The following is a 26542-nucleotide window of genomic DNA, read 5'->3' as shown; positions in this document are numbered from 1 at the left end:
GGATTTGCCCAGTCACATTAGCACAATACCTGCTGCACTGCAGGATCCCAAAAAGTGTTCGCTACCCCGTAGGGTAGCGAGCACTTTCAAGCACAAGGGTTGTGAATTGGGCTGTGCAAACGGTGTGAATCGGGCTGTAGTTGCTGCCGTTTAAACACAGCTGGAATGGCAGTTCGCCCTCTTCACCGGCAATTCAATTCCTCTGTATGTGTGTGTTAAACGTTTGTTATTTGAAGTAGCAATTATGCTGTACTTACTATAAGCAACTAGAGTCTTGGGACAGTTCCAAGTTTTATACATTGGTTTCTGAAATTGTTTTGTCAATTTGAAATGTTTCAGTATTTTAAAAATCAAAAGTACATCAAAATTAAAATTCTGTATATTGGAAGAAATACTAGCTAGTCATCTGTACACTTTTTATGGTTGATTAATTAAAATAAAAAATTGTGTTTTTATTATGCTCATCAAATGTGACCTGATAGGGGTTGTAGTGCAGACAGACCCACTAAAACTGAACAGTAAGTGCTGTACATGCATATGCCTGCCCAGCAACAAAGGGTTGGTTACTATGCATGCTGTATACTTGTCTTATCTGCCATTTACTTCACTAGTAGAGTGATTTATGATGCTGTTTAATTACTGCCCTTTACTGTAGTTAATTACTGTACTTAGGGGGACATTTACTAAGCAGTGATAAGAGCGGAGAAGTGAGCCAGTGGAGAAGTTGCCCCATCAACCAATCAGCACTGAAGTAACATCTATAATTTGCATACTGTAAAATGATACAGAGCTGCTGATTGGTTAAGACTCCGCCATTACAGTTTAGGTTTTAAGGATATCCATGCTTGAGTCCAGATTGTTAAATCAAATTGACTGAGGTACTAATTGATTCACCTGTGCTCAAGCATGGCTATCCTAAACACCTGGACTGTAACTGGGAAACTCCGGCTTAACAGATCATGGGGGTCATTCCGTCCCGTTCGCACGCTGCGGTTCATTGCTGCGGTGCGAAACGGGTCAGAACTGCGCATGAGTGGTGCCCGTAATGCGCAGACGTGTCATTGCCCAGCGACAGCCATTGCGATCGCAAGAAGATTGACAGCAGGGAGGCGTTCCGGCGCGGATACTCACCGTTTTCCGGGCGTGGAGATCCGAACGCAGGCATGTCCAGGTGTTTGGAGGGCGGTTGTCTGACGTCAATTCCGGGACCTTCATCGCTGGATCCATCGCACGGGGTAAGTAACTGCAGGGCTGGTCTTGTTCAGCACAAAACTTTTTTAACATAGCAGGGCTGCACAAGCGATCGCAGCCCTGCTATGCTAAAATACACTCACCCATATGCGGCGTCTAATTGATCGCACAAGCAGCAAAAAGTTGCTACGTGCGATCAACTCGGAATGACCCCCAATGTTGGTTATCAGTCGCTAAATACCAGAACCGTACCTGACCAATTTGGTGCCCTAGGCAAGGTTTTGTCTGGTGTGTTTATTTTTCTTTAAACCTTGAAACATTTCGAAAATAATGTAACAAAAATAAACATAGTAAATATTAGCAGACCATATTTAGCAAACATGATAATAGACTTAGCATAGACTAAAGGACTGTATCGATGTGTATTGTACAGCTACAATATGTTTAAGTTGGGTCTTCTATTGGGATGCTTGGAAGTAGAAAGTTGGGATGGCATTTTATTACTGCATAGTTTATTTTTGGAGGGGTGTGGAGCTGGGGGAGTTTGTCCCCATTATGCGTCTAAATATTTAAGCATACTGGCTTCTGAAATCCTACCCATGAGCCCTCTAATATCTCCGTTGCCTACCTGCTACTTAATTAGATGAAGTTAATTTTCTTTATTTCTCTAACGTCCTAAGTGGATGCTGGGGACTCCGTAAGGACCATGGGGATTAGCGGCTCCGCAGGAGACTGGGCACAACTAAAGAAAGCTTTAGGACTACCTGGTGTGCACTGGCTCCTCCCACTAAGACCCTCCTCCAGACCTCAGTTAGATTCTTGTGCCCGGCTGAGCTGGATGCACACTAGGGGCTCTCCTGAGCTCCTAGAAAGAAAGTATATTTTAGGTTTTTTATTTTACAGTGAGATCTGCTGGCAACAGACTCACTGCAGCGAGGGACTAAGGGGAGAAGAAGCGAACCTACCTAACTGGTGGTAGCTTGGGCTTCTTAGGCTACTGGACACCATTAGCTCCAGAGGGATCGACCGCATGGAACCGGCCATTGATGTTCGGTCCCGGAGCCGCGCCGCCGGCCCCCTTACAGAGCCAGAAGCAAGAAGAGTCCGGAAAATCGGCGGCAGAAGACATCAGTCTTCACCAAGGTAGCGCACAGCACTGCAGCTGTGCGCCATTGCTCCTCATACACACTTCACACTCCGGTCACTGAGGGTGCAGGGCGCTGGGGGGGGGGGGGGGGGGTGCCCTGAGCAGCAATAAAAACACCTTGGCTGGCAAATATATCACAATATATAGCCCCAGAGGCTATATATGTGATAAATACCCCTGCCAGAATCCATAAAAAAGCGGGAGAAAAGTCAGCGAAAAAGGGGCGGAGCTATCTCCCTCAGCACACTGGCGCCATTTTCTCTTCACAGTGCAGCTGGAAGACAGCTCCCCAGGCTCTCCCCTGTAGTTTTCAGGCTCAAAGGGTTAAAAAGAGAGGTGGGGCACTAAATTTAGGCGCAATATTGTTTATACAAGCAGCTATTGGGGGAAAAATCACTCAGTTATAGTGTTAATCCCTGCATTATATAGCGCTCTGGTGTGTGCTGGCATACTCTCTCTCTGTCTCCCCAAAGGACTTTGTGGGGTCCTGTCCTCAGTCAGAGCATTCCCTGTGTGTGTGCTGTGTGTCGGCATGTGGGATGAGGAAGGTTACGTGGAGGTGGAGCAGAGGCCGATAAATGGGATGTCGCCCCCTGTGGGGACGACACCAGAGTGGATGGATAGGTGGAAGGTATTAACCGACAATGTCAACTCCTTACATAGAAGGCTGGATGACGTAAAACAGCCCGCGCCTGCCCAGGCGTCTCAAAGGCCATCAGGGGCTCAAAAAAGCGCCCGTTACCTCAGATGGCAGACACAGATGTCGACACGGAGTCTGACTCCAGTGTCGACGAGGTTGAGACATATATACAATCCACTAGGAACATCCGTTACATGATCTCGGCAATGAAAAATGTGTTACGCATTTCTGACATGAACCCAAGTACCACATAAAAGGGGTTTTATTTTTGGGGAGAAAAAGCAGCCAGTGTTTTGTTCCCCCATCAGATGAATGAATGAAGTGTGTAAAGTAGCGTGGGTTCCCCCGATAAGAAACTGGTAATTTCAAAAAAGTTACTGATGGCGTACCCTTTCCCGCCAGAGGATAGGTCACGTTGGGAGATATCCCTTAGGGTGGATAAGGCGCTCACACGTTTGTCAAAAAAGGTGGCACTGCCGTCTTAGGATACGGCCACCTTGAAGGAGCCTGCTGATAAAAAGCAGGAGGCTATCCTGAAGTCTGTAAATACACACTCAGGTTATATACTGAGACCTGCAATTGCCTTAGCATAAATAGTGCTGCTGCAGCGTGGTCTGATACCCAGTCAGATAATATTAAAACTCTAAGACAGGGATAATAGTTTGCTAACATAGAGCATATTAAAGACGTCGTCTTAGATATAAAGGATGCACAGAGGGATATTTGCCGGCTGGCATCCAGAATTAATGCAATGTCCATTCTGCCAGGAGGGTATTAGAAACCCGGCAGTGGACAGGTGATGCTGCCTATAAAAGGCACATGGAGATTCTGCCTTATAAGGGTGAGGAATGGTTTGGGGATGGTCTCTGGGACCTCGTATCCACAGCAACAGCTGGGAAGAAAATTTTTTACCTCAGGTTTCCTCACAGCCTAAGAAAGCACTGTATTTTCAGGTACAGTCCTTTCGGCTTCAGAAAAGCAAGCGGGTCAAAGGCACTTCCTTTCTGCACAGAGACAAGGGAAGAAGGAAAAAGCTGCACCAGCAGCCAGTTCCCAGGATTAAAAAATCTTCCCCCGCTTCCTCTGAGTCCACCGCATGACGTTGGGGCTCCACAGGTGGAGACAGGTGCGGTAGGGGCGCGTCTCGGGAACTTCAGGGACCAGTGGGCTTGCCCACAGGTGGATCCCTAGGTTCTGCAAATAGTATCACAGGGATACAGGCTGGAGTTCGAGGAGACTCCCCCTTCGCCGTTACCTCACATCAGCCTTGCCTGCTGCCCTCGGAAAAAGGTAGTACTGGCGGCAATTCACAAGCTGTACTTCCAGCAGGTGAAATCAAGGTACCCCTCCTTCAACAAGGCCGGGGTTACTATTCCAAAATGTTGTGGTACCGAAACCAGACGGTTCGGTGAGACCCATTCTAAAATTGAATGCCTTGAACACTTATATACGAAGGTTCAAGTTCAAAATGGAATCGCTCAGGGCGATTATTGCAAGCCTGGAGAATTTCATGGTATCACTGGACATCAAGGATGCTTACCTGCATGTCCCTATTTACCCTCTTCACCAGGAGTACCTCAAAATTGTGGTACAGGATTGTCATTACCAATTCCAGACGTTGCCGTTGGTCGGTCCCCGGCACAGAGGTATTTACCAAGGTAATGGCCGAAATAATTATCCCGTACTTGGACGATCTCCTTATAAAGGCGAGGTCCAGGGAGCAGTTGTTCGGCGGAGTAGCACTATCTCGGGAAGTGCTACAACAGCACGGCTGGATTCTGAATATTCCAAAGTCGCAGCTGGTTCCTACGACGCGTCTACTGTTCCTGGGTATGGTTCTGGACACAGAACAGGATAAAAAGGGTTTCTCCCGGAGGAGAAGTCCAAGGAGTTGTCGTCTCTAGACAGAGACCTCCTAATACGTATACAGGTGTCGGTGCATCAATGCACGCGAGCCCTGGGAAGGATGGTAGCTTCTTACGAAGAAATTCCATTCGCCAGGTCCCATGCAAGGATTTTCCAGTGGGATCTGTTGGACAAGTGGTCCGGGTCGCATCTTCAGATGCATCGGCGGATAACCCTGTCTCCAAGGGCCAGGGTGTCGCTGTTGTGGTGGCTGCAGAGTGCTCATCTTCTAGGGGGCCGCAGATTCGGCATACAGGACTGGGTCCTGGTGACCACGGATGCCAGCCTTCGAGGCTGGGGGGCAGTCACACAGGGAAGAAACTTCCAAGGCTATGGAAAAGTCAGGAGACTTCCCTACACATAAATATTCTGGAACTAAGGGCCATTTACAATGCCCTAAGTCAGGCAAGACCCCTGCTTCAACACCAGCCGGTGCTGATCCAGTCAGACAACATCACGGCGGTAGCCCATGTAAACCGACAGGGCGGCACAAGAAGCAGGATGGCGATGGCAGAAGCCACAAGGATTCTCCGATGGGCGGAAAATCATGTGTTAGCACGGTCAGCAGTGTTCATTCCCGGAGTGGACAACTGAGAAGCAGACTTTCTCAGAAGACACGACCTCCACCCGGGAGAGTGGGGACTTCATCCAGAAGTTTTCCAAATGATTGTATACCATTGGGAAAGGCCACAGGTGGACATGATGGCGTCCCGCCTCAACAAAAAGCTACAAAGATATTGCGCCAGGTCAAGGGACCCTCAGGCGATAGCTGTGGACGCTCTGGTAACACCGTGGGTGTACCAGTCGGTGTATGTGTTCCCTTCTCTGCCTCTCTTACCCAGGGTAATGAGAATAATAAGAAGGAGAGGAGTAAGAACTATACCCGTTGTTCCGGGTTGGCCAAGAAGAACTTGGTAACCAGAATTCCAAGAAATGATCTCAGAGGACCCATGGCCTCTGCCGCTCAGACAGGACCTGCTGCAGCAGGGGGCCTGTCTGTTCCAAGATGTACCGCGGCTGCGTTTGACGGCATGGCGGTTGAACGCCGGATCCTGAAGGAAAAGGGCATTCCGGAGGAAGTTATCCCTACGCTATTTAAAGCTAGGAAAGAAGTGAACGCAAACCATTATCACCGCATATGGTGGAAATATGTTGCGTGCTGTGAGGCCAGGAAGGCCCCAAAGGAGAAATGTCAGCTAGGTCGATTTCTGCACTTCCTACAGTCAGAGGTGACTATGGGCCTAAAATTGGGTTCCATGAAGGTCCAGATTTCGGCTCTATCGATTTTCTCCCAAAATAGAACTGGCTTCACTGCCTGAAGTTCGGACTTTTGTCAAGGGAGTGCTGCATAGTCAGCCCCCGTTTGTGCCTCCAGTGGCACTGTGGGATCTCAACGTAGTGCTGGATTTCCTGAAGTCGCATTGAGTTGAGCCACTTAAATCCGTGGAGCTACAATACCTCACGTGGAAAGTGGTCATGCTGTGGCCCTTGGCGTCGGCCAGGCGTGTATCAGAATTGGCGGTTTTGTCATGCAAAAGCCCTTATCTGTATTTTATATGGATAAGGCGGAATTGAGGACTCGTTCCCAATTCCTTCATAAGGTGGTATCAGTTTTTCATGTGAACCAACCTATTGTGGTGCCTGCGGCTACTTGGGACTTGGAGGATTCCAAGTTTTCTGGACGTAGTCAGGGCCCTGAAAAATATATGTTTCCAGGACGGCTGGAGTCAGAAAGACTGACTCGCTATTTATCCTGTATGCACCCAACAAGCTGGGTGCTCCTGCTTCTAAGCAGACTATTGCTCGCTGGATCTGTAGCACGATTCAGCTTGCACATTCTGCGGCTGGACTGCCGCACCCTAAATCTGTAAAAGCCCATTCCACGAGGAAAGTGGGCTCTTCTTGGGCGGCTGCCCGAGAGGTCTCGGCTTTACAAATTTGCCGAGCTGTTACTTGGTCGGGGTCAAACACTCTTTCAAGAGTCTACATGTTTGATACCCTGGCTGAGGAGGACCTAGAGTTTGCTCATTCGGTGCTGCAGAGTCATCCGCACTCTCCCGCCCGTTTGGGAGCTTTGGTATAATCCCCATGGTCCTTACGGAGTCCCCAGCATCCACTTAGGACGTTAGAGAAAATAAGATTTTACTCACCGGTAAATCTATTTCTCGTAGTCCGTAGTGGATGCTGGGCGCCCATCCCAAGTGCAGATTGTCTGCAATACTTGTATATAGTTATTGCCTAACTAAAGGGTTATTGTTGAGCCATCTGTTGAGAGGCTCAGTTGTTATCATACTGTTAACTGGGTATTGTATCACGAGTTATACGGTGTGATTGGTGTGGCTGGTATGAGTCTTACCCGGGATTCAAAATCCTTCCTATTTGTGTCAGCTCTTCCGGGCACAGTATCCTAACTGAGGTCTGGAGGAGGGTCTTAGTGGGAGGAGCCAGTGCACACCAGGTAGTCCTAAAGCTTTCTTTAGTTGTGCCCAGTCTCCTGCGGAGCCGCTAATCCCCATGGTCCTTACGGAGTCCCCAGCATCCACTACGGACTACGAGAAATAGATTTACCGGTGAGTAAAATCTTATTTTTTTTTGTTTTGCAATTCGGAGTCTGTAAAATAAACTGCAGTTCACATTATAAAGCAATTGTCTACATCACAGGCAGGCTGTCGGGGTGTATGTGTAATTTGTAAGCTACTCTTATTGAGCTGTCACTTGATGGTATGTGCCAAGACTGAAAGACTGCACATCAAGCTGGGCTGCAATTGTGGCCCTTCCGTCCTGAAATGATGAATTCCCGCAGGGGTGGATTCTGCCGTTTCCTGCTGGATTTACTTCTTATCAGTGTTCCACACAGAGTGGGGAGTATTCCTAAGACCCTCTCATTACACCAATTAACGCCTGTTGTTTTCCTAGCATTGCATTACCTGCTTGAACTCCAGTATCACATGTAATTGGGAATGAAATGCCCTTGTCCTTATTTCTCAAGAGGGCAATTAGCTCAGCATAGATCTGCAATATATGACTCTGTGCCCTGGTGAAGCTTGGAAGAACTGTGTATATACCAGACAAGCATCACAAAACCTATCTACATATTATCGATTGAAGCCAGTTTCAAATACATCTGTGATCGTGGAGTCCCGCATATACTTCAGTAGATCTGTTGTTGTGTGTTGAATGATTAATCAGACATTAAGTAAATCTTCCTTATCTCACAGCACTCAGCAGCCGTATATGATTATTCTGTGAGCCCGTGGCAATTCAGAAGGGAGACTGTACATTTTATTCAGTATCTCCTTCTCATTACGGAAATGAATCGCTTGCTAATTCTGCTTACCCTGGGCAGCATTGTGCATAGTAGCACCTTTACAAGGATGTGTAAGCTGATGTTATTCCATAGAGTTTAGCATCAGAATTATATAATGCTTAACAAATCCTGCAAGGCTGTTTTGGCAAAGTGTAAGTTTATCTAGGTGTGGATAAAGGTCAGCCTTCAACCAGTACAAACAGTAGCTGATGTATACTAGTTTGAGAGGTCCTCGTGCTGGGAGTAAAGTATTTTGTAGTTGTAATGCTCTACAAGTAACATAAATACATTTTATGTTGGACATTATGTATTTCTAATGTGTGAAATATAAAAGGTCCGGGTACAGGTTTTTTTTTTTTTTTTTGGGGGGGGGGGGTTGTTAATGTGCTGTTAACTAATATAAATGATCACAGTAACAACTGAACGTATTTGTTGACTCATTTTAAAGATGCCGCACCTGGCACTCCCATTGCCAGTTTAATTCAGAACACTTATGTTACCTGGGTGGGGAGGAAATTCTGAATTAAATTGAACCCGTCACAAGCGTCCTCATTCTTATTTAACTTTTTAATGGTGTTATTCCTTCCCCTGTTCGCATAGGAGAGAGCTTGAAACATAGATTGGTATATTGAATATGTGCGCTATGCTTTATCTAGGCTTCCCCCATACATCTTACATTAGAACAGTGGTAGAGTATGGAGGAACGGATTCTGAGAGAGTGCATACTGTAGTAGACATGTACATCAATCGTCATAGAACACTGTATTATATGTAAATCACAGCTTTGTATTTTTTTATATATTATTGTAGACAAGTCAGTATGTAAAACAGAAATAAAAAGGCAATGTAAGCTCTCACAAGCCCCCTATATGGTGGAGGTATGCATTTTATAGGCTGAACTAACATCCATGAGAATGTAACTGAGATTCTCTAGGAACCAGAATCTAAGGAATATAAGATAACAGTGCCTCATTCATATCAATGTTTCCTAGCACACAAAGCATCATGGATCCTATCACCCACATCATGTGCGCCTCTGCTGTCTGTGAATGAAATATACATTTTTATCTATCCTCTTCCCTTGCATTTTTTAGCAGATACCTGCCAACTGCACTGCACAAAGCATTCCTGTATTGTCTGCCAATAAGACCAAATTGGTCAGATTAAGATTGCTTGTTTTGGGTCACTTTGTTTCACAAACTCAGTCCTTCTTCCTAATGCACAGTCCAGGCATTAGGGATATCCCTGCTTTATCACATGTGGGTAAATTAAACTGATGTAATAATTAAGGCACCTGGGGGCGTGGCCTGGCTGGCAATGTGAGAGGAAGCATTTCCCATGGGCTCCTGCTAACTGGCTCATATAAACTCTAAAAATACCCTTTGTAGTCCTCTGGTGTCCCCTGCACTTACCCCATTGCCTCTGCTTACATCAACCCGGCCAGGGGAAAAGTGCTGTGGAGTCGGAGGGCGGCCTTGGCTGCCCTTGCGGATTGCGGCCTTCCCCCTCCTGTGAAGCCGGAACCTCGATTTCGGCGCGTCGCGGGGCCGGGTTCCGGAGCCGTCCGCGGGACTCGGGACACACATCTCCCCCCTTCCGGACCGCAGGTAACGGCCTACGGTGGCCTCACCCCCTCGGTGGATCCCTCCGGCGGAACTGTGTGGCTGCTGAAACGGGTCTGCGGCCCCCCTGCTGCCTCCGGCCGCCGCGGCCTATCACGCGCCCTACAGCCAGGGCCTCGAGTTTGGGGACGACCCGGCCGTGAGCTCCGGGAGCGGAGCGCGGCCGCAAACGGCTCCCTGAGACCCCGGATCCTCCCTGTATGCGTGGCTGGACGCCCCACAGCATCCCCAAGGAGCCTCAGTACCATAGGCAGCCCCACAGAGGGTGAAAGAGAGGAGAGAAGCAGCTTTGTAAATGCTGCGGCGGCCATCTTGAAATCCTGGAGCTTTATCTGGAAAAGGCTGTGCACACCTGCAGCCCTAGAAGTCTCTACAACACAGCCAAAAAAGGCTGCATTGCCTTCAACACCAACACCCAGCCATCCTGGAACATTGTGAGTACCTGCTGTCGCCACAGCATCTATTTCTTATTAGCACCCCTGCTCCATAGAAGCCCACGACAGGAGCCCAGAGTCGCCATTTTACTTTCTGGCACCCAGACAGGGTAAAGAAAAGCCGCACTATACCACACACTCCTCACTTCTGCAGGAGTCCAGATTCTGTTTGCACCACCGCCGGCACTGGCGACGGCCATGGAGGTGCTTTAATACCAACCATGAGCACCCGGGCCACTGAGTAAGGGGCTGGACTGCGACCTGCCCCGATAGCGGAGCTGGCGCCTGGAAGAGACACGGTCTCAGCGTTATGACACCCGGATCCATGCATCTCAGACCTATCCTTAAGATGACTCGCAAGATGATTTAACGCAAAATAATAATATATTACATGTGCCATAGCTAAATAGTCAGACTCCATATATAACTCTCTGGCACCCTACCCCCAGCCCCGCGGTTGGAGGATCGGATCTGACCGGATTGCCTGTTCATTAAACGGACTTTGGCCTGTGTCCTCCCATCAATAATTTTCTTTCCTTTTTCTTTTTTACCCCCACCCCTACCCTCCTTTTTTGATACATACCACTATGTCCAAAAACAAAAAAGCATCGCAAGCTCCGACTAACTTCTTTGGCTCAAAGTCCAAGGGCTCACAGAACCCCATCATGGCCGCAAGCTCCCCCCCCTCTCCATGTTCGTCGGAAGTAGGTATCGACCCTCAGATACAGGCGGTCATGTCGAGCCTATTGGAGGGAGTGCAGTCCGCGTTCAAGCAAGAACTCTCGAACGCTATAGCCGAATTTAAATCGGACCTTACAGATCTCGGTAACCGGACGGATGCACTGGAAACAAAGACGGACGATCTCTGTCGCTCCCAACACCGCATTGACAGTGAACTCGCTAGATTGCACGAGGAAATGGAGTCCCTCAAGGAGCGACAAGAGGACCAAGAAAATCGCTCGCGTAGAAATAATCTGCGCATACGGGGCGTTCCAGAAACGGTCCTCGGCCCATCACTACCAACATTCTTGAGAGAATTCTTCATACACTTGGTACCAGACCTCACAGCCGAAGAATGCCTTTGCGATAGGGCACATAGAGCACTCCGGGCAAAACCATCTCCCGCCCAACCGCCCAGGGATGTTATTGTCCGTTTCCATTATTTCCGTTCGAAGGAGAAAATTATGTCCTCCGTTCGAGACACATCGGAGATCCTGTTTAAAGGCACGCAGCTGCAGATCTTTCAGGACCTTGCACCCTCCACCATCCAAAAACGGCGAGACCTCCAACCGGTCACCCGGATCCTACGACAACACCAGATCAGATACAGATGGGGATTCCCCTTCCACTTACACGTTTCGGTCAATAACTCTGTTCACTCGGTCAAGACCTTACCCCAAGGACAGGAACTGCTGGCAAAGCTAGATCTCCTCCCAACATCAGCAGTAGATGACATGGCGGCCTCATCATCCCAACCGCCACATCCTCAGTCCCCTCTTCCCGACTGGACACGGGTGACCCGACAGCGCAATGTGGACAAGGACCCTCCCTGACCTGGGGAAACCCCCCGATATGCATAGTGCATGAACTGTCGGTGCAACGTCTCCACGACTCGAAACGAGTGTGAACAGTGGAAGATTCGACCTCAGTTCAACTACCAGTATCGTAACTATCCTTGGTTAATGCTGTTATAATCTAGTTATAACTGTTTGAATCCCCGTGGTATTCCCCCCCCCCCCCTCCTCCCTCCCTCTCCTCCCTCCCTATCCTTCAACCCCCCCCCTCCCCTTCCCTCCTTTCTCCCTCCCCAATTTTTAATTTTTCTCTTGTTTTGGTTTTTTTATTTTTTATTTATTTTTTGCTGTTCGTTGTTTGTTTTTATGCTTGCAAATTTGTTGTATGGACACAGTTCTCAATGTCCTATATTATATTATGTTTGCTATAAATGTAAAAAGGTCATAGCCATTCCCAGCCCTCATGGCCCGGGTGACGCACACCCTCTCACATGGTAGCTCAGTTACCCCCCTACAACCCCTTACTGTTGTTTATAGTGTTACTAACTCAATGCTTTTTCCTAGCGGCCCCTAAATGGGACCCACAACCTCAGGGATGTTTCCCCGTTTGGGGTATTTCTTCTTCTTTTCTATGTTCTTTCTTTTCTCTCTTTTCTTGTGGCCTCTGCTTGACCTCCCTGCTCCTTCTCTTGCTTGGCCCAGAGGGGTGGCCTTCGCCTGGCACAAATTGTACCTCGCTGGACTATACCTGGCAACATGCCGTACTCCCCCACGTAATTAATCATGTCTCTTAAAATATTCTCGGTCAATGTTAATGGCCTGAACTCCCCTAGGAAGCGTACCGTATTCCTGAGTGCTTGCAGACGTGAGAAAGTTGACATAGCATTCCTGCAGGAAACACATCTCACCGGTCCCCACACTCGGCTAAAGGGCAAATGGTTCTCCCAGTCCTATTTTGCCTCAGCAGACTGCAAAAAACGGGGTGTGGCCATCTTAGTTCGTCGTAATATCCCGTTTATACATTCCAGGACGGTGACAGACCCAGACGGGCGGTTCCTTATGGTAATGGGTACCCTCCGCTCTAAGGCTTTCACTCTGGTCTCCGCCTACGCCCCCAACCAAGACCAATCTCTGTTTTTTGATTCTCTCTCCAAACGCCTATCACGAGAAGCACAGGGAAGCATTATCATGGGTGGTGACTTTAATACCATAATCGACCCCTTGCTGGACAGATCTGGTCCCCCGCCTCATGCTTCCATGACGACCCTCCCTCGGGCTTCTCGCACACTTACCGCCACCATGAAACTCCACGGTCTCTGTGACACTTGGCGTTCCCAACACCCCCACACCAAAGATTTTACACACTTCTCAGCCCCACATCAACACTATTCCAGGATTGACATGATCCACATCTCCACTGCCCTAGTGCCACTGATCTCGGACACGGGCATTACACCACTGACTTGGACGGACCACGCTGGGGTCTACCTCCTCATAGATATATACCGCACGCCTCATAGGAAATTTAAATGGCGTCTTGATGACTCGCTTCTACAACACCCCTCTGCACTAGAGGAAACTAGACTAGCGATCACACACTACTTCACTGAAAATACATCTCCCGACATTCCACTTAATATCCTTTGGGAAGCCCACAAAGCCACGATTTGCGGCACCTTATTAGCAAAATCGTCGGCAATCAAGAAAAAAGCCGCACATGAAATAGCCTCCCTCGAATCAGAAATAGCCACCTTACTACCCAAACACAAAGCATCCCCCGACCCCTCTTTACTCGCTCAGATAGACTCCCTCCGAGGACAACTCAACACTCTCCTATCCAACCGCGCGGCAACAATCCTTCGGAAATTGCAACAACGCTTTTACGACAAAATGGATAAAATAGATACCCTACTAGCCAACAAACTACGTCGTAAGCAGGCGCTGGGTGCAATAGATAAACTGTACTCGTCACAAAGGGGAACCTATACATATGACCCTGATTTGATGGCTGAAGATTTCCGCCTGTTTTATAGCTCCCTCTATAACTTACCTGACCCGCCCCTGCTGTCTCCGGACGGATCCGGGGGAGTGCGCTCATATTTATCCGATACCCCCCTCCCAACCCTATCCGACAATCAATTGGAAGCCCTAAATAGCCGAATCTCGGAGGAGGAGACAATAGCTGCCATACGATCGATGCGATCATCGGCTGCTCCGGGTCCGGACGGTTTCACAGCCCAATATTATAAACTCTTCGCGAAGGAACTGGCCCCACACCTAGCCTCCCTATTTAACGGTATCCTCGAAGGAGCCTCCTTCCTGCCGGAGACGACTCGGGCTGATATAGTAGTAATCCCAAAGCCCGACAAAGATCCGACTAGCTGCTTAAATTATAGACCAATCTCATTATTGAATGTTGACTTGAAAATATACGCGAAAATACTAGCTAACCGTCTGGGTCCCCTGATGCCCGGCCTGGTCCACCCGGACCAGGTCGGCTTCATCCCTGGACGCCAGGCGTCTGACAACACCAGAAGGGCAATAGATCTAATATACTCAATCCAAAAACGGAAACCTCCCTCTCTCATTTTGGCTCTCGACGCGGAGAAGGCCTTCGACCGCATATCGTGGTCTTTTGCCTTTGCAGTTCTTGACAAAATGGGATTCTCCGGAAACTTTCTAGAGGGAATTAAAGCACTCTACCACTCCCCGTCGGCCCAGGTTATGGTTAACGGTGTCTCCTCCTCCAGTTTCGGGATCACCAATGGTACCAGGCAGGGATGCCCCCTCTCCCCTTTAATCTTTGCCCTAGTCATGGAGCCCCTAGCAGCAAGGATCCGTAATAATAGTGCTATCCACGGAATATCCACAGGCCTATCCGAACACAAGATAGCGTTATACGCCGACGACGTCCTGATCTCCCTCACTGACCCAGCCCAATCTCTCCCCGCGCTTTTATCTGAGATCAGCTCATACTCACAGCTATCAGGTTATAAAATAAACGTGAACAAAACAGAGGTCCTCAACTTTTATATCCCGGCAGCTCTCAAACAAGAACTTCAAACTATTCTCCCCTGTAACTGGCATACCAAGAAAATTAAATACCTTGGTGTGTACTTGACCCACCATCACCACCAACTTTTCCAAGCAAATTATCCCCGTTTATTACAGACAATTAAGGAGGACTTGGTGGACTGGTCCAGTTATTTTATATCATGGATAGGCAGAATTAACTCTGTCAAGATGAGCGTGCTCCCCCGACTCCTGTACTTATTTCAGACCCTCCCGATCTATGTCCCTACCTACGTCTTCAAGACTCTACAACGCCAATCCTACCTCTTTATTTGGAATCACAAACGCCCTCGAGTCAGACTTAAACTGCTTCAACGCCCCTCCAGAGGCGGCGGCCTGGGTATCCCGGATTTTAAGAAATACTTTTATGCCGCGCAACTCGCTCAATGTGCACAATGGTGCAACGAAGGCGGGACACGGAAGGTCTGGGTGGGGATAGAGGCAGAGGAGACGGGCCTAGCTACACTATCCTCTCTACTGTGGCTTCACAGGAAACAGCGTCCCCGCGCGGCCCTATTGCACCCTGTAGTAAGTCGCTCCCTGGCAACATGGGACCTGACAAATAGACGATTCAGTCTGGCCCCATACCCGTCCCCGCTAATTCCGTTATTTAACAACCCAGCCTTCCCACCAGGTATGAGCAGAGCCACGCACACGTCTTGGCGCATGAGTGGTATTTTCTATGTTAATGATATCACCTCCACAGCTACGTTCCCACAATTCGCAGATATCCGTGAAGGAACAGTAATCCCCTCATCGGACTTCTTTCGCTATCTACAAATTAGACATTTCCACTCCACCATCACCACCACCCTTCTCCACAGACATTTATCCCCCTTTGAACACATTAGCTGGAAACGCACCAACACTAAAGGCCTCATATCAGACATCTACACCCTCCTGGACGACCCCCCCACAACACCCCGGGCCCCTCATGAAGTGGCATGGGAAAAGGAACTGGGATTCACTATAGACAATGAGGATTGGGTAGATATATGGGACAATGCGGCTTCCAGCTCCATCTGTGTAAGAATTAAAGAAAATATCTATAAATTACTCTACCGATGGTACTATGTCCCTTCCCGTCTACATACTATGTTCCCCGATACTCCAGATAGATGCTGGAGGGGCTGTACGGACATTGGTTCATTCTTACACATATGGTGGGCCTGCCCTAAAATCTACACAATATGGGGTGAACTCATCACCATGCTTTCGCGTCTATTCGACACCTCCATCCCCTCCGAACCCCAATACTTTTTGCTCCCCATGACTCTTCCTACCCTCAACAGACATCAAAACAAACTATTCCGACATATAGTCTCGGCAATGACATGTCAAATCGCCACAGACTGGAAGAGCCCGACCCCCTCCCCAATACAGGGGATAATTTCTCGGATATGGTATGTCCACAAAATGGAATACATGACCGCAGTTATTCGTAACACCTCGAAGCAATTCGATAAAGTATGGTCCCCATGGCTAAACCTACAACAGGCTTCCTCCCCATTCATAATCTGACACGGCATGCCAAGGTCCTATCCACCTCTTGCCCCCGAAGGCTACCCCTCCACCTCTCCTCCCTCTCTCTACTCCCCCCCTCTCTTCTTCAACCGGAGGTGCCCAGCCTCCTACACTTTTCTGTCCTCTTCTGATCGCTCTCTGAGCACTCTCCTTTCTCATTTCCTTTGCTGACTCTCTTGACGGAAGGCCACTCCGTTGCCGAGAGTTTCCCACTTTTTATGCTCTAACCTGAATCTCTAAACACGGGAAAACATAAAAAAAAAAAAAAAAAGGATCCATGCTGTTGTAGCAACAATTTACTGTACTTACATTTGTATTTTAAGCACCCAAAATGTTCGGGTGCTCTGTTATGTAATCATTGTACCTACTTCATGATCCATTCAATAAAATGTGTTTAAAAAAAAAAAAAAAAAAAATAATTAAGGCACCTGTGGTGATGCATGGATACCCTTAATACCTGGACTTTGAGTGGGCCATGAGGACTGGGTTTGGAAAACACTGGTCTAAGATGGTCATACACCTTTTAAACAGGCCTAAAGCAGTCCTCAAGGTAACCAAAAGGTCCTGGTTTTAAAGATATCCATGGCTCATCAAAGATGGTTAAATCAAATTGACTGAGGTGCTAATTAAGTCACCTGTGGTCAAGCATGGATATACCTAAAACCTGGACCAATACGGTGCCTTGAGGACCATCTTTGGGAACTTCTGCCATACACCTTACAATTATAGTTGTAACAAAAATGTTGTAATGGATGAGAGCAAATGAAAATCAACCATTTGCTCCCAGAGGGCAAAACACTGACAAAAACGGCTTTTTAGACAAATTGGTTAAATCAATCGGATTTAACCAAGTTGAATGACGTTATTGTCTGATTTCTATTGTTTGGCAGGAAATGGTCGATTGCCATTCACTCCCAAATAGTACCAGATTTGTGTTCCAACCAAAGAATTGATTGGTTGGTTGGACAGCAATCTCGTTCCGCCCTTCATTATACTACAGTGGGTCACAAACGATATCTTCCAGTTAACCGTGGAGACGGCCGACCAGAAGATATCGAATACTACCTGCGGGAACATGCAATCGGGCATACGCACTACCCAATATATCGCTCCAATTCGGCTGGAAACATATTGTGCTGATTATCGTCCAGGTGCGTATCCACCCTAAGATTATCTGTCTAACTATCCAACTAGTTGGTTGTTAATATATGGAAGTGAATGACAATTTGCTCCCAAACACTGGAAAATAGACAAAACCAATCGTTCATATTGGATAGACTTTGTCCACATTTTTTTAGTGATCTATTTTTTAAATCACATGGAAAAGCCTTTTAAAATTGATCCAAGCTTGAAAAAGGAGAACATTCTCCGAAACGCGTCGTTTGGACGACACGGACATCTGCCTTTTTATCTGCATTGCCTGAATCCCTACTCCAAACCTCCGAATGGAATAAGCTGTTTGCGGTGGTGCGACGAATATTCCACCGGGATCGGACTGCCTTTTTCTAAATAAGAGGCTCTCTGCCCACCGCAAACCCAATAGAGGGTGAGATCTTGTTTTGGGATTGGCATATTGTTATTTTACATGTATATTGTTTTTATGTAATAAAGCACTGTGGTTTTATATAAAACCCATTTGGTACTGCCATCATCTTTGTTACACGGGCGCCAATGCACACATCCATTATTCTTTAACTTGCATTCCATGTTTAGGGACGTGGTGTTCCCTTTTGTGAAGTGTGACGGCTGCCTAGGGTAACATTTATTGCGCACATCAGAAATATTTTTTATTTGTCTACTTTTAAAATTGGTTAACTTAACTAATGCACATGGTGAAGAGCTGTAAGCTTTTTCCTTTAATTAAGACTTAAACTATTAAATAAGTTATGTCATCACTTATTCAATAGTTTAATTCTTAATAGAATAGTTAACTCAAATTGACTGATGTACTAAAGTCACATGTGCTCAAGCATGAATATCCTTAAAACCTGGACTGTCATGGGGTAGCTTGTGAAACTGAGTTATGTGATAGAAGTCGATATAACTTATCTAAACTATGGAATATAGTAAACGTCTTTCATTTTAGTATGATTTCAAAGTTTGACTGTTAATCGGTGTAAACAGAAGATGTATATCACCATGGATCCCAAGGTGTGTTTAATATTCCTAGCATTTCTTTAGCGCACACACGGTGACGGGGGTAACTTTATCAAGAAGCGATTGGTTTTTGCTGTGTTTCTGGATCAGTTACAAAGTATTGGTTTTTTTACAGGCAAAATCAATGGTAAGTTACTGCCAAATCACCATCTACAGTATAAGTGCTGCAAACTGCCATCCCAATTTATTTTTACATGCAAAGAATACAAATCACCAGATATATTGAGCTGTGGTTTTCCAAACTTCAAGAAAAAAACCAAGAACTCTTGCAATGGTTTGGAAGGCATAATTGTCGCCAATGTGCGTTGGTCTCCAGCCCACGCACAATTCGGCTGTATACATTTACTCCATGGATAGATAAACAAGGAGCTTATATAAATAAGCTATGAAATATTTCATGGGCTCTCTTGGCATCCAAAATGTCTTATACCTGTTTTCACTGAGCTTCATAGCACCTCAAGGCGCAGTGTACATAATAATATAAAAAATTGTTCCATGAAAATGTGAAGGACAAATAAGCAACACGTGTATTAGAGGGACGAGCCTCGCCCCCTCTGCAGTATGCCCCACGGCATTTTAGAAATGAAGCTACATTTTTATTTATGCTGGAGGTGTGTTAAAAATATAATACTCTTTTTTTCAGTACTTATTGGTCAAGTTCTACTGCTGCTTCGTGCAATATACTAGAATCTGGAGCCCAGCATAGCTACAGTATTCCAGAATGATGTAGTTTATATTGAAATGATAGCCATGGATTTGGAGTACGACCCCTATTGTTGTAGGCCATGCTTGTGTAGTGTGGTGAGTGTGTGAGTGTATCGTTATTTCTTGATCTTATTTTCCTGTGCTTTCCATCTTCATTCCCAGCCAATTGTTATGGGAGGTCCAAATCTCTGTAAGGGGTCACAGTAATGTACCTACAGAGCTTAGAGTAGAACGTTCAGAGTAAAAGATCTATTTGCGAACTGTATTGTTAAGGGTTTACTTTGTACCTTTTGAGTTTGCATGCCTCGTTGCGTCAGATTTATATTGCTTTTGTATTTATCGTAGGACACCAGACCCAACATGTCAAGACCTCTGATCACTAGATCACCTGCGTCACCTCTGAACAATCAAGGCATTCCTACGCCAGCACAACTCACTAAGTCCAATGCACCTGTTCACATTGATGTTGGTGGACACATGTACACTAGCAGTTTGGCAACCCTAACAAAATACCCAGATTCTAGGTAAGTCTACAATAGTTCTTTAGGAATAGTTCATGTTTTCCAGATATTGTTTTAATTGCAATTACTGTTTTCTAGTAGATATATCAAATATTTGCAACATTCAGAAATGTATTTATTTATTTTTACCTGATAATTAAATGGTGATAACACAAATAGCAAATCAAGAGATACTAGGCTATTGCAACCATTTTTTGCAGTTTGTTGAATTGTGTAACCACATTTCTAAGAGAAACCTCTTGTGGGGGAATTCATTGACTAATTGCCTGGTAAAATTCCTGTTGTGTGGGGAAAGGCTATTCAATTAAATAGCCTTTTCCCCAATGCCAAAATATTTGTGAATCAGATGCAAAAACTAACTGATTCTGTGTAACCTGTGGAATTGATGGGTTTTCTTTGCGCACAAACCCCCAATTTTGCAGTTTTTTTGTCGTAATCCCAGCTGATTGAAATGCTCCAGAAAGGCAATTAGCCGCGGGGGTTAATTGAATATCCCCCTTTGTGTATGTGGGTTATTATTACCATTTGTTTGTCTAAAAGGCTAATATTTCTTTATTTTTTTTTACCTATTTGGATAACTGATACCATAGCTGTATCTAATATTCAATTATCTTAATACAAGAATCTATTTATAAGCAGTTCTTCTAACATGAAGTTTGGTTTTTAGGGTGACCCTTTCAGAATAACCCATTTACTTGTGCAGAGCAACAATTTTTCTATCCCTTCTATAAAATATATCAGTCCTGTGCTTATGTAATGTTTCATGTTGCTGTACTACATATGATTTATTTTGAATCTTGTGTTATAGTGCAATTGCTACTGTAGGTAAAGCTTTACAGTTATCTTTTCATTTGCTCTATTCCTTGGGCAGCATTCATGAACACGCATCAATCCGGGATTTTGGTCAGTGTAAATGCAAACCACCCGGGTCCTGGCTTCCCGATGGTTGGTCTGAGATCTGGAAATTTACTGGGTAGACCCAGCAAATTCCTGGGTCGTCACTGGAAAAGGAGTATTACTGTATCACTGTCATTTGGACTTCTGTAATTTGGGGGGTATATATATATTTTTATATATATATATATATATATATATATATATTTATTTTTTTATTTAAAAAATGTGTATGACTGTAATTGACGTGTGTGTGTGTGTGTGTGTGTGTGTGTGTGTGTGTGTGTGTGTGTAGACAGAGCAGCGCCTCGCTGACAGCAACACCTCTCTGGCAGAGTAGCACCTCCCTGTCTCACTTACAGCAGCGCTTCCCTGAGCAGCGCCTCCCTGCCTAACTGACAGTCATACACATTTTTGAAAGAAAAATGTAAATTATTTTATTCACTGTTATTCAGTGACATGTTCAGTTATTTAAAAAAATAATTATTATACACGGCCTATCCTGAACAGTTTTGTCTTCCTGTTTTGTATCTGCTTCACCCTACTTTGTCACAATTGGTGACCATGTTATCAGCTAGATATTCCATTCTTGAGTGTGCGATTGCTATTTGATATATCCACACCCATAGATACGAATCCGGCACTCCAGCACTAGACAAAATGATAGTTGCTCCGGTGCCCTCTTACAGGGGTAAGCACCCCCATGTATACAGCATCCAAAAAGAAGCGGCACTCGGAGTCTCCACAAACTGTGCAAAGCAGCGACTAAGCTTTAGTGTTCAACGTTTCGGGGTCTCCCCCTTCATCAGGATAACACACATAACAAACATTACAGAATAAATACATTACCCTCACCAATCCAAGTGATCGGCATCTCCCGCCTGCACACCCGGGACCCGGCCGCCACACCCCCGCCACAGCAACTGCCAGAAATGGAAGTGACGGGGTCCGCCACAGCCGGCGCCGGGAGATTACCATGGAAACACAACAACGCTCTGTATGCAATGCATGACGCTGGTAACCAAGGTTACCCGCTATGTAAACAATATATCCTCCGCCAGACAGATCATTCTAAACATATACATATACAACAAAAACATACCATCACTCATCTATGCAATAACATCATATGGCAAACGTGGAAACCATTGTTACAACCAATTGTCACAAAGAAATACAGTGCATACAGAGCCACTCATCAAGTTGAAACAATATAATATGAACTAAATACTGCATATATCTATCTTCACGGCGATAAAAATCACTGCGTCTCATTTTCTCTCCAGCAATTGTATAGGAATAACCAGTGCACAATTGAATATGCCCTTTGCTCTCTCTCTTAGGGCCGGATGTAATCATGCCCAAGATCACCGGTGGTGCGAGATGCTGGCTGATCTTGGACATTTTTTTAAAGGGGTAATCACTTGCAAGGCATGGTTTTCTCTTGTAAGTGATTGCCCCTTTAAAAAAAATGTCCGAGATTGGCCGGCATCTCACACCTCTTGGGCTTCATTAAATCCGGCCCCTAATGTTAATATTTTAGGTCGTGCTTTGTCTTAAAGAAACTTTTACATATTTTAGGAAGAATTGTAAAAATACTGTATACAAATGTGTAAAATAAAACAAAACAAAAACATTTTATGCTGACTCCACAGAGCTGATCAGTCATGCGTTGTGGTAGCATTAATAACCAGTTTTCCCCTGTGCCGAAGTTAATTTGGCACTTTTACAGCCTCATTTATACCTTGTTAACACATTAGTCTGCTTGCTTTATCTAACATGGAAAAAGTACACAAAATGGCCCAAAAATAGTGTTTGTGTTTGTTTATTGTGTTGTTTGTACTGGTTAATGCAGCTGCATCTAAACTTTTGAAACCTGAATTTTGCAGACTACATCCTGGCTGCTGATACATCATTGATTTTTCTTTTCTTTCCTCTTTCTAAATGGCAAAGGTGGACATAGAGCCCTACAGCTTAGATAACAAATGAAAAGCCTTCCTGGCTTACAGCAACAAAAACGGTCAATGCAAATATAAAAAATGATGCTTTAAAATATTTGTCTGCCCTACAGAGGTTTATCTCCATCATGAAAAGTGATAGTCAATCAAGGCCTCTCATTGTTGACATGGTTGAGGTGTAATGTTGAAGCTGCACATTTAATCTGAAAGAGTGTTGACAATAGAAATATACAATACATACAATAACATCCAACTGCTGCTAATTCATACTAACTAGGTGATGTTAGGGTTCTGCATTTACTGGAATAAATCACAACACATACAGCACAACGCACTTCCTTTTCTTATTTCGACCAATAAAATGTGGACATTTTGTGATCATCTGCTTTGCTACAAAATGGCAGATTAAATCACCCCAAGGCTCATTTTAATCAATGAGGGGGCCATGTGCAAGTACTTTTGCTTGGGTCATGTTACAGAAGAAGAGGGCAGATGGTACCAGTTGCCGTCTGGACAGATCTTGTACGGTGCAAGGAGGATGGCACATATCAGCCCCCCACCCCTGTGACTAACCTAGTACCATTATAGATATGCCATTGCCCATAAGGGAGCAACTTAAGAATTCTGTTCATGGAGTGGATGTATGCAGGCTTTTGTCTGCAGAAGCCCCCACCATGGGCACCATGAATCCCGCTACTCTTCGCAAGCACACCGCTGTATAAGCTGTACAAGCTCCGGAATGTATCCCAGCAGTAGGTCTGACACTGAGTTCCTCAAAGGTGAATACGCTGCATTAATCATAAGTGATATCTACACACTATTAGAGTATATCCAATAAACAACTGAGTCTACCTACCATAATCAGATTCTACCTATTATTTTATAGAAAGTACTCAATAAATGATAGCTAGAAGCTACTTGGTTACTATGGGAAACATCCCCACTTGTCCTGCTTAGAAGCTTTGCCTTTCATGCATCTCCCCCTTGGTCCTTTTAAAGGAAGTTGCCAAAGTGGGCTTTTCCTGTAAGCCAAGAAAGGGACTTATATTTCTGGGGAGAAAACTGCAAACTGTCCATAGAATTTAGTGGCCATTGGCAATAATGAATATCGGCTGTGGGGCTTGTTAATCTTTTGTGCTTCTCTGTGAAACCCAGACATCTGTATATGTGTAGCAGTGACAGTGAGAATACTGACTTGGTAATTTTAAGTCCGATGTCAAGAGTAATAACAGTTAAGCCTTTGAAGTTGTTTGTATTAACAAAGTCTGACTGTCTATTTAGAGGCCTGCACCTTCAATTGCACACTGCCAAGACAAAATGTCAGCTCTGCTATAGTGCCTCCTGGCAGAGTGGAGAGTCAAGTCCTCTTGTCTTTTCCCAGAGTGGCTCTGTCACACGTCTGGAGGGAATGCAGAATCTCTGCAGATGGGAATGAGGTTTTTAATCTTGTATTTCCCAAAGTTTTACCCTTAGGAAAGTGACTCCGAGAGCATCGCCCCCCTCAGATATAAGGACTTGATCTAGTATACACAGTTATTCATATCATTATAAAAACTCCTTGTTTGAAAATGAAGCCTCTTCACTGCTGGCTTAACAGTCTTGAGATGACCGTAAGACATTAGCTGGTGACAGATGAGATGTGTGCTTCGATAGCATTAAACTGTACAGAGACATACAGATGTCTGCTCTCCAGTTCATTACATTTTAGTGTTCAGTATGAACAATCACAAACCTAAAAACTATTGCGTGTCAAGTTTCCCCCAGTAATAAGACACTTGTCGTAGTAACACACTGAGAATATAATTTCATGTGTGAGGTTTGTTCCTACTGATTTTATGGGACCAATTACAAATACATCAGACAGTGGCTTGTGTTATATATGATCTGTCTGGTGTAGGTTGCAGCCTACAGGCACAGAACTGCAACAAGATCAGGGTTTTCTCTCCTCCACCAGAGACCCTGTAAAATTCGGAGTTGAGGCCAGTCTTCTGCACAAGTCCTTCCAATATTTATGTGCTGGAATTTTAAGAGTGAAAACAAAACAAATGTCAAATTATAGATGCAACACCATTTTAAGATAAAATAAGCCAGCGGTTTAATGCATGAGATTACTGTTCTAATTGCATTGCAGGGCTTCTCCTTAAGGGGAATTTAGTAAATAACTTAATCTGTGTATTGTAATGTGTTGTTGGTTGTGACTGAGTAAGCATTCCTGATGTTCGCCAGAGCCTCTCTGTTTTTTTCATTATGTTTTGTAGAACATGTTATGATTTAGTTTCCCTCAGTGTATTTCTCTAAACATTTTACTTATGAGTGAGGATAGTTGATCAGAGATTTATCACTCTAGTACATATGATTAAAGATGCCGTTACTTTTATCTGGAATATAATTAGTCCACATGTATTTGGACACTGACACAATTTTTGTTATTTTAGCTGTTTTCCCAAACATATTCACGTTATACCCCTTTCTCACCGCACAAATAACCCGGTATTGACCCGGCATATTGCTAGGTAAACGCGGGTCACTGTGCAGTGTGAAAGGGGTTAGTGAAGAATCCCGGGTCGCCTGACCCGGTAATTCATCCCGGGAATAAAGAAGGGTTATTCCTGGGTTAAATACCGGGTCAGGTGTAGTGTGAACGGGTTGCTGGGTCGATGCGACCCGGGACCCGTTCACTGAATTAGGGGAGAGGAGGCGCAGAGATGATCTCATCTCCCAGCGCTGCCTCCGCCCCCGCCCCTCGCTGGCAACCCGGCATGACATATTGCCGGGTCGGGAAGCATTGTGAAGGGTCCAATACCGGGTAGCACCCGGAAAGGACCCGTTTCCAATTCCTGGGTGTAACCCGGCATTGCGATGTGAAAGTGGTATTACAGTTCTAGAATGAATATGGTTTTAAACTGCAGACTATCAGCTTTAATTTGTGGGTATTCACATCCGGATTGGAGTAAGGGTTTAGGAATTACATCTGTTTAATATGTAGCCCTCTGTAATTGGACAGTTGACTGAACTGTTTCATGGACAGGTGTGGGCTGTTTCTACATTATGTCTTTATCAATTAAGCAGGCAAAGGTTTTGGAGTGGATTCCAAGTGCTGCATTTGTAAGCTGTTGCTCTGAACCCACAACATGCAAGTGAAAGAGGCCATCCTTAGGCTGCAAAAACAATCTATTAGAGAGAGCGTAAACCTTCGGAGAGAAAACAAAGAATGCACTGGTGAGCTCAGCAACACACACGGGCCTGGAGGATCACAGGTTCCTTTCCATGGAAAAGAAAGACCACTCCATCCCCTCCTACCAAGTGTAGAACACTCCAGGAGGTAGGCATATCATTATCCATGTGTACTGACAATGCCTATTCTATACCTTGTATAAAACACTCTAAAAGGTTAAAGAACACAGTGCGCAATTGGCGTATGGAATACCGTATGAGTACGCACGTAGCGTAACGAACGCTTAGCCGTGGACGAGACGCACGAGCGTCACGTTCGCTCACGGCTTAGAGCGTAAAGGCAAGCACGCTATAGGCTGCCGACTAATGTAATGATACGCTATCAGCGTAGCGGACGCTCGAGACCACGAGGAGATCACAAGCGGCGCTGACGCTCACAGAGTTAAACCTTTAAAACAATACCATAAACAATGTACTTATACTGTAAACCCTAGTGCAGTGATAAGGTGTAAATGCAACACAGTGTAACCTTGTTAGTTAGAAAGCTGTATGAGCGATTCTTACGCTCTGAGAACCCCCTAGCAATATAATAAACACTCAAATACCGGTCTAAGGGTCTAACGCCTTTTAAGGAAATGAATGAACGTTCAATCGCAAAAAGAATAATACAATACAAGTTATACACTACCAAGATAACATAAAATACCTAACCGGATAACTACACATAAAATACAATAAAGATACAATTACATTTAAAGGAGGGGAAGGAGAGAGAGA

General features: G+C 45.3%; 1 protein-coding gene across 2 annotated transcripts in view; it reads left to right on the top strand.

Moving 5' to 3' along the window:
- The window catches only part of KCTD1 (potassium channel tetramerization domain containing 1), a 146315-nt gene that overhangs the window by 94135 nt on the left and 25638 nt on the right, over positions 1 to 26542 (top strand). For both annotated transcript variants that reach the window (XM_063923635.1, XM_063923634.1), the window contains one exon: positions 19564 to 19742. In XM_063923635.1, coding sequence (XP_063779705.1) covers positions 19564 to 19742 — 179 coding nt within the window. The remainder of the gene's footprint in view (positions 1 to 19563; positions 19743 to 26542) is intronic.

Source organism: Pseudophryne corroboree, chromosome 5, assembly GCF_028390025.1.
Source record: "Pseudophryne corroboree isolate aPseCor3 chromosome 5, aPseCor3.hap2, whole genome shotgun sequence".
Lineage (NCBI taxonomy): Eukaryota > Metazoa > Chordata > Amphibia > Anura > Myobatrachidae > Pseudophryne > Pseudophryne corroboree.
This window is presented reverse-complemented; position numbering and strand designations above follow the sequence as displayed.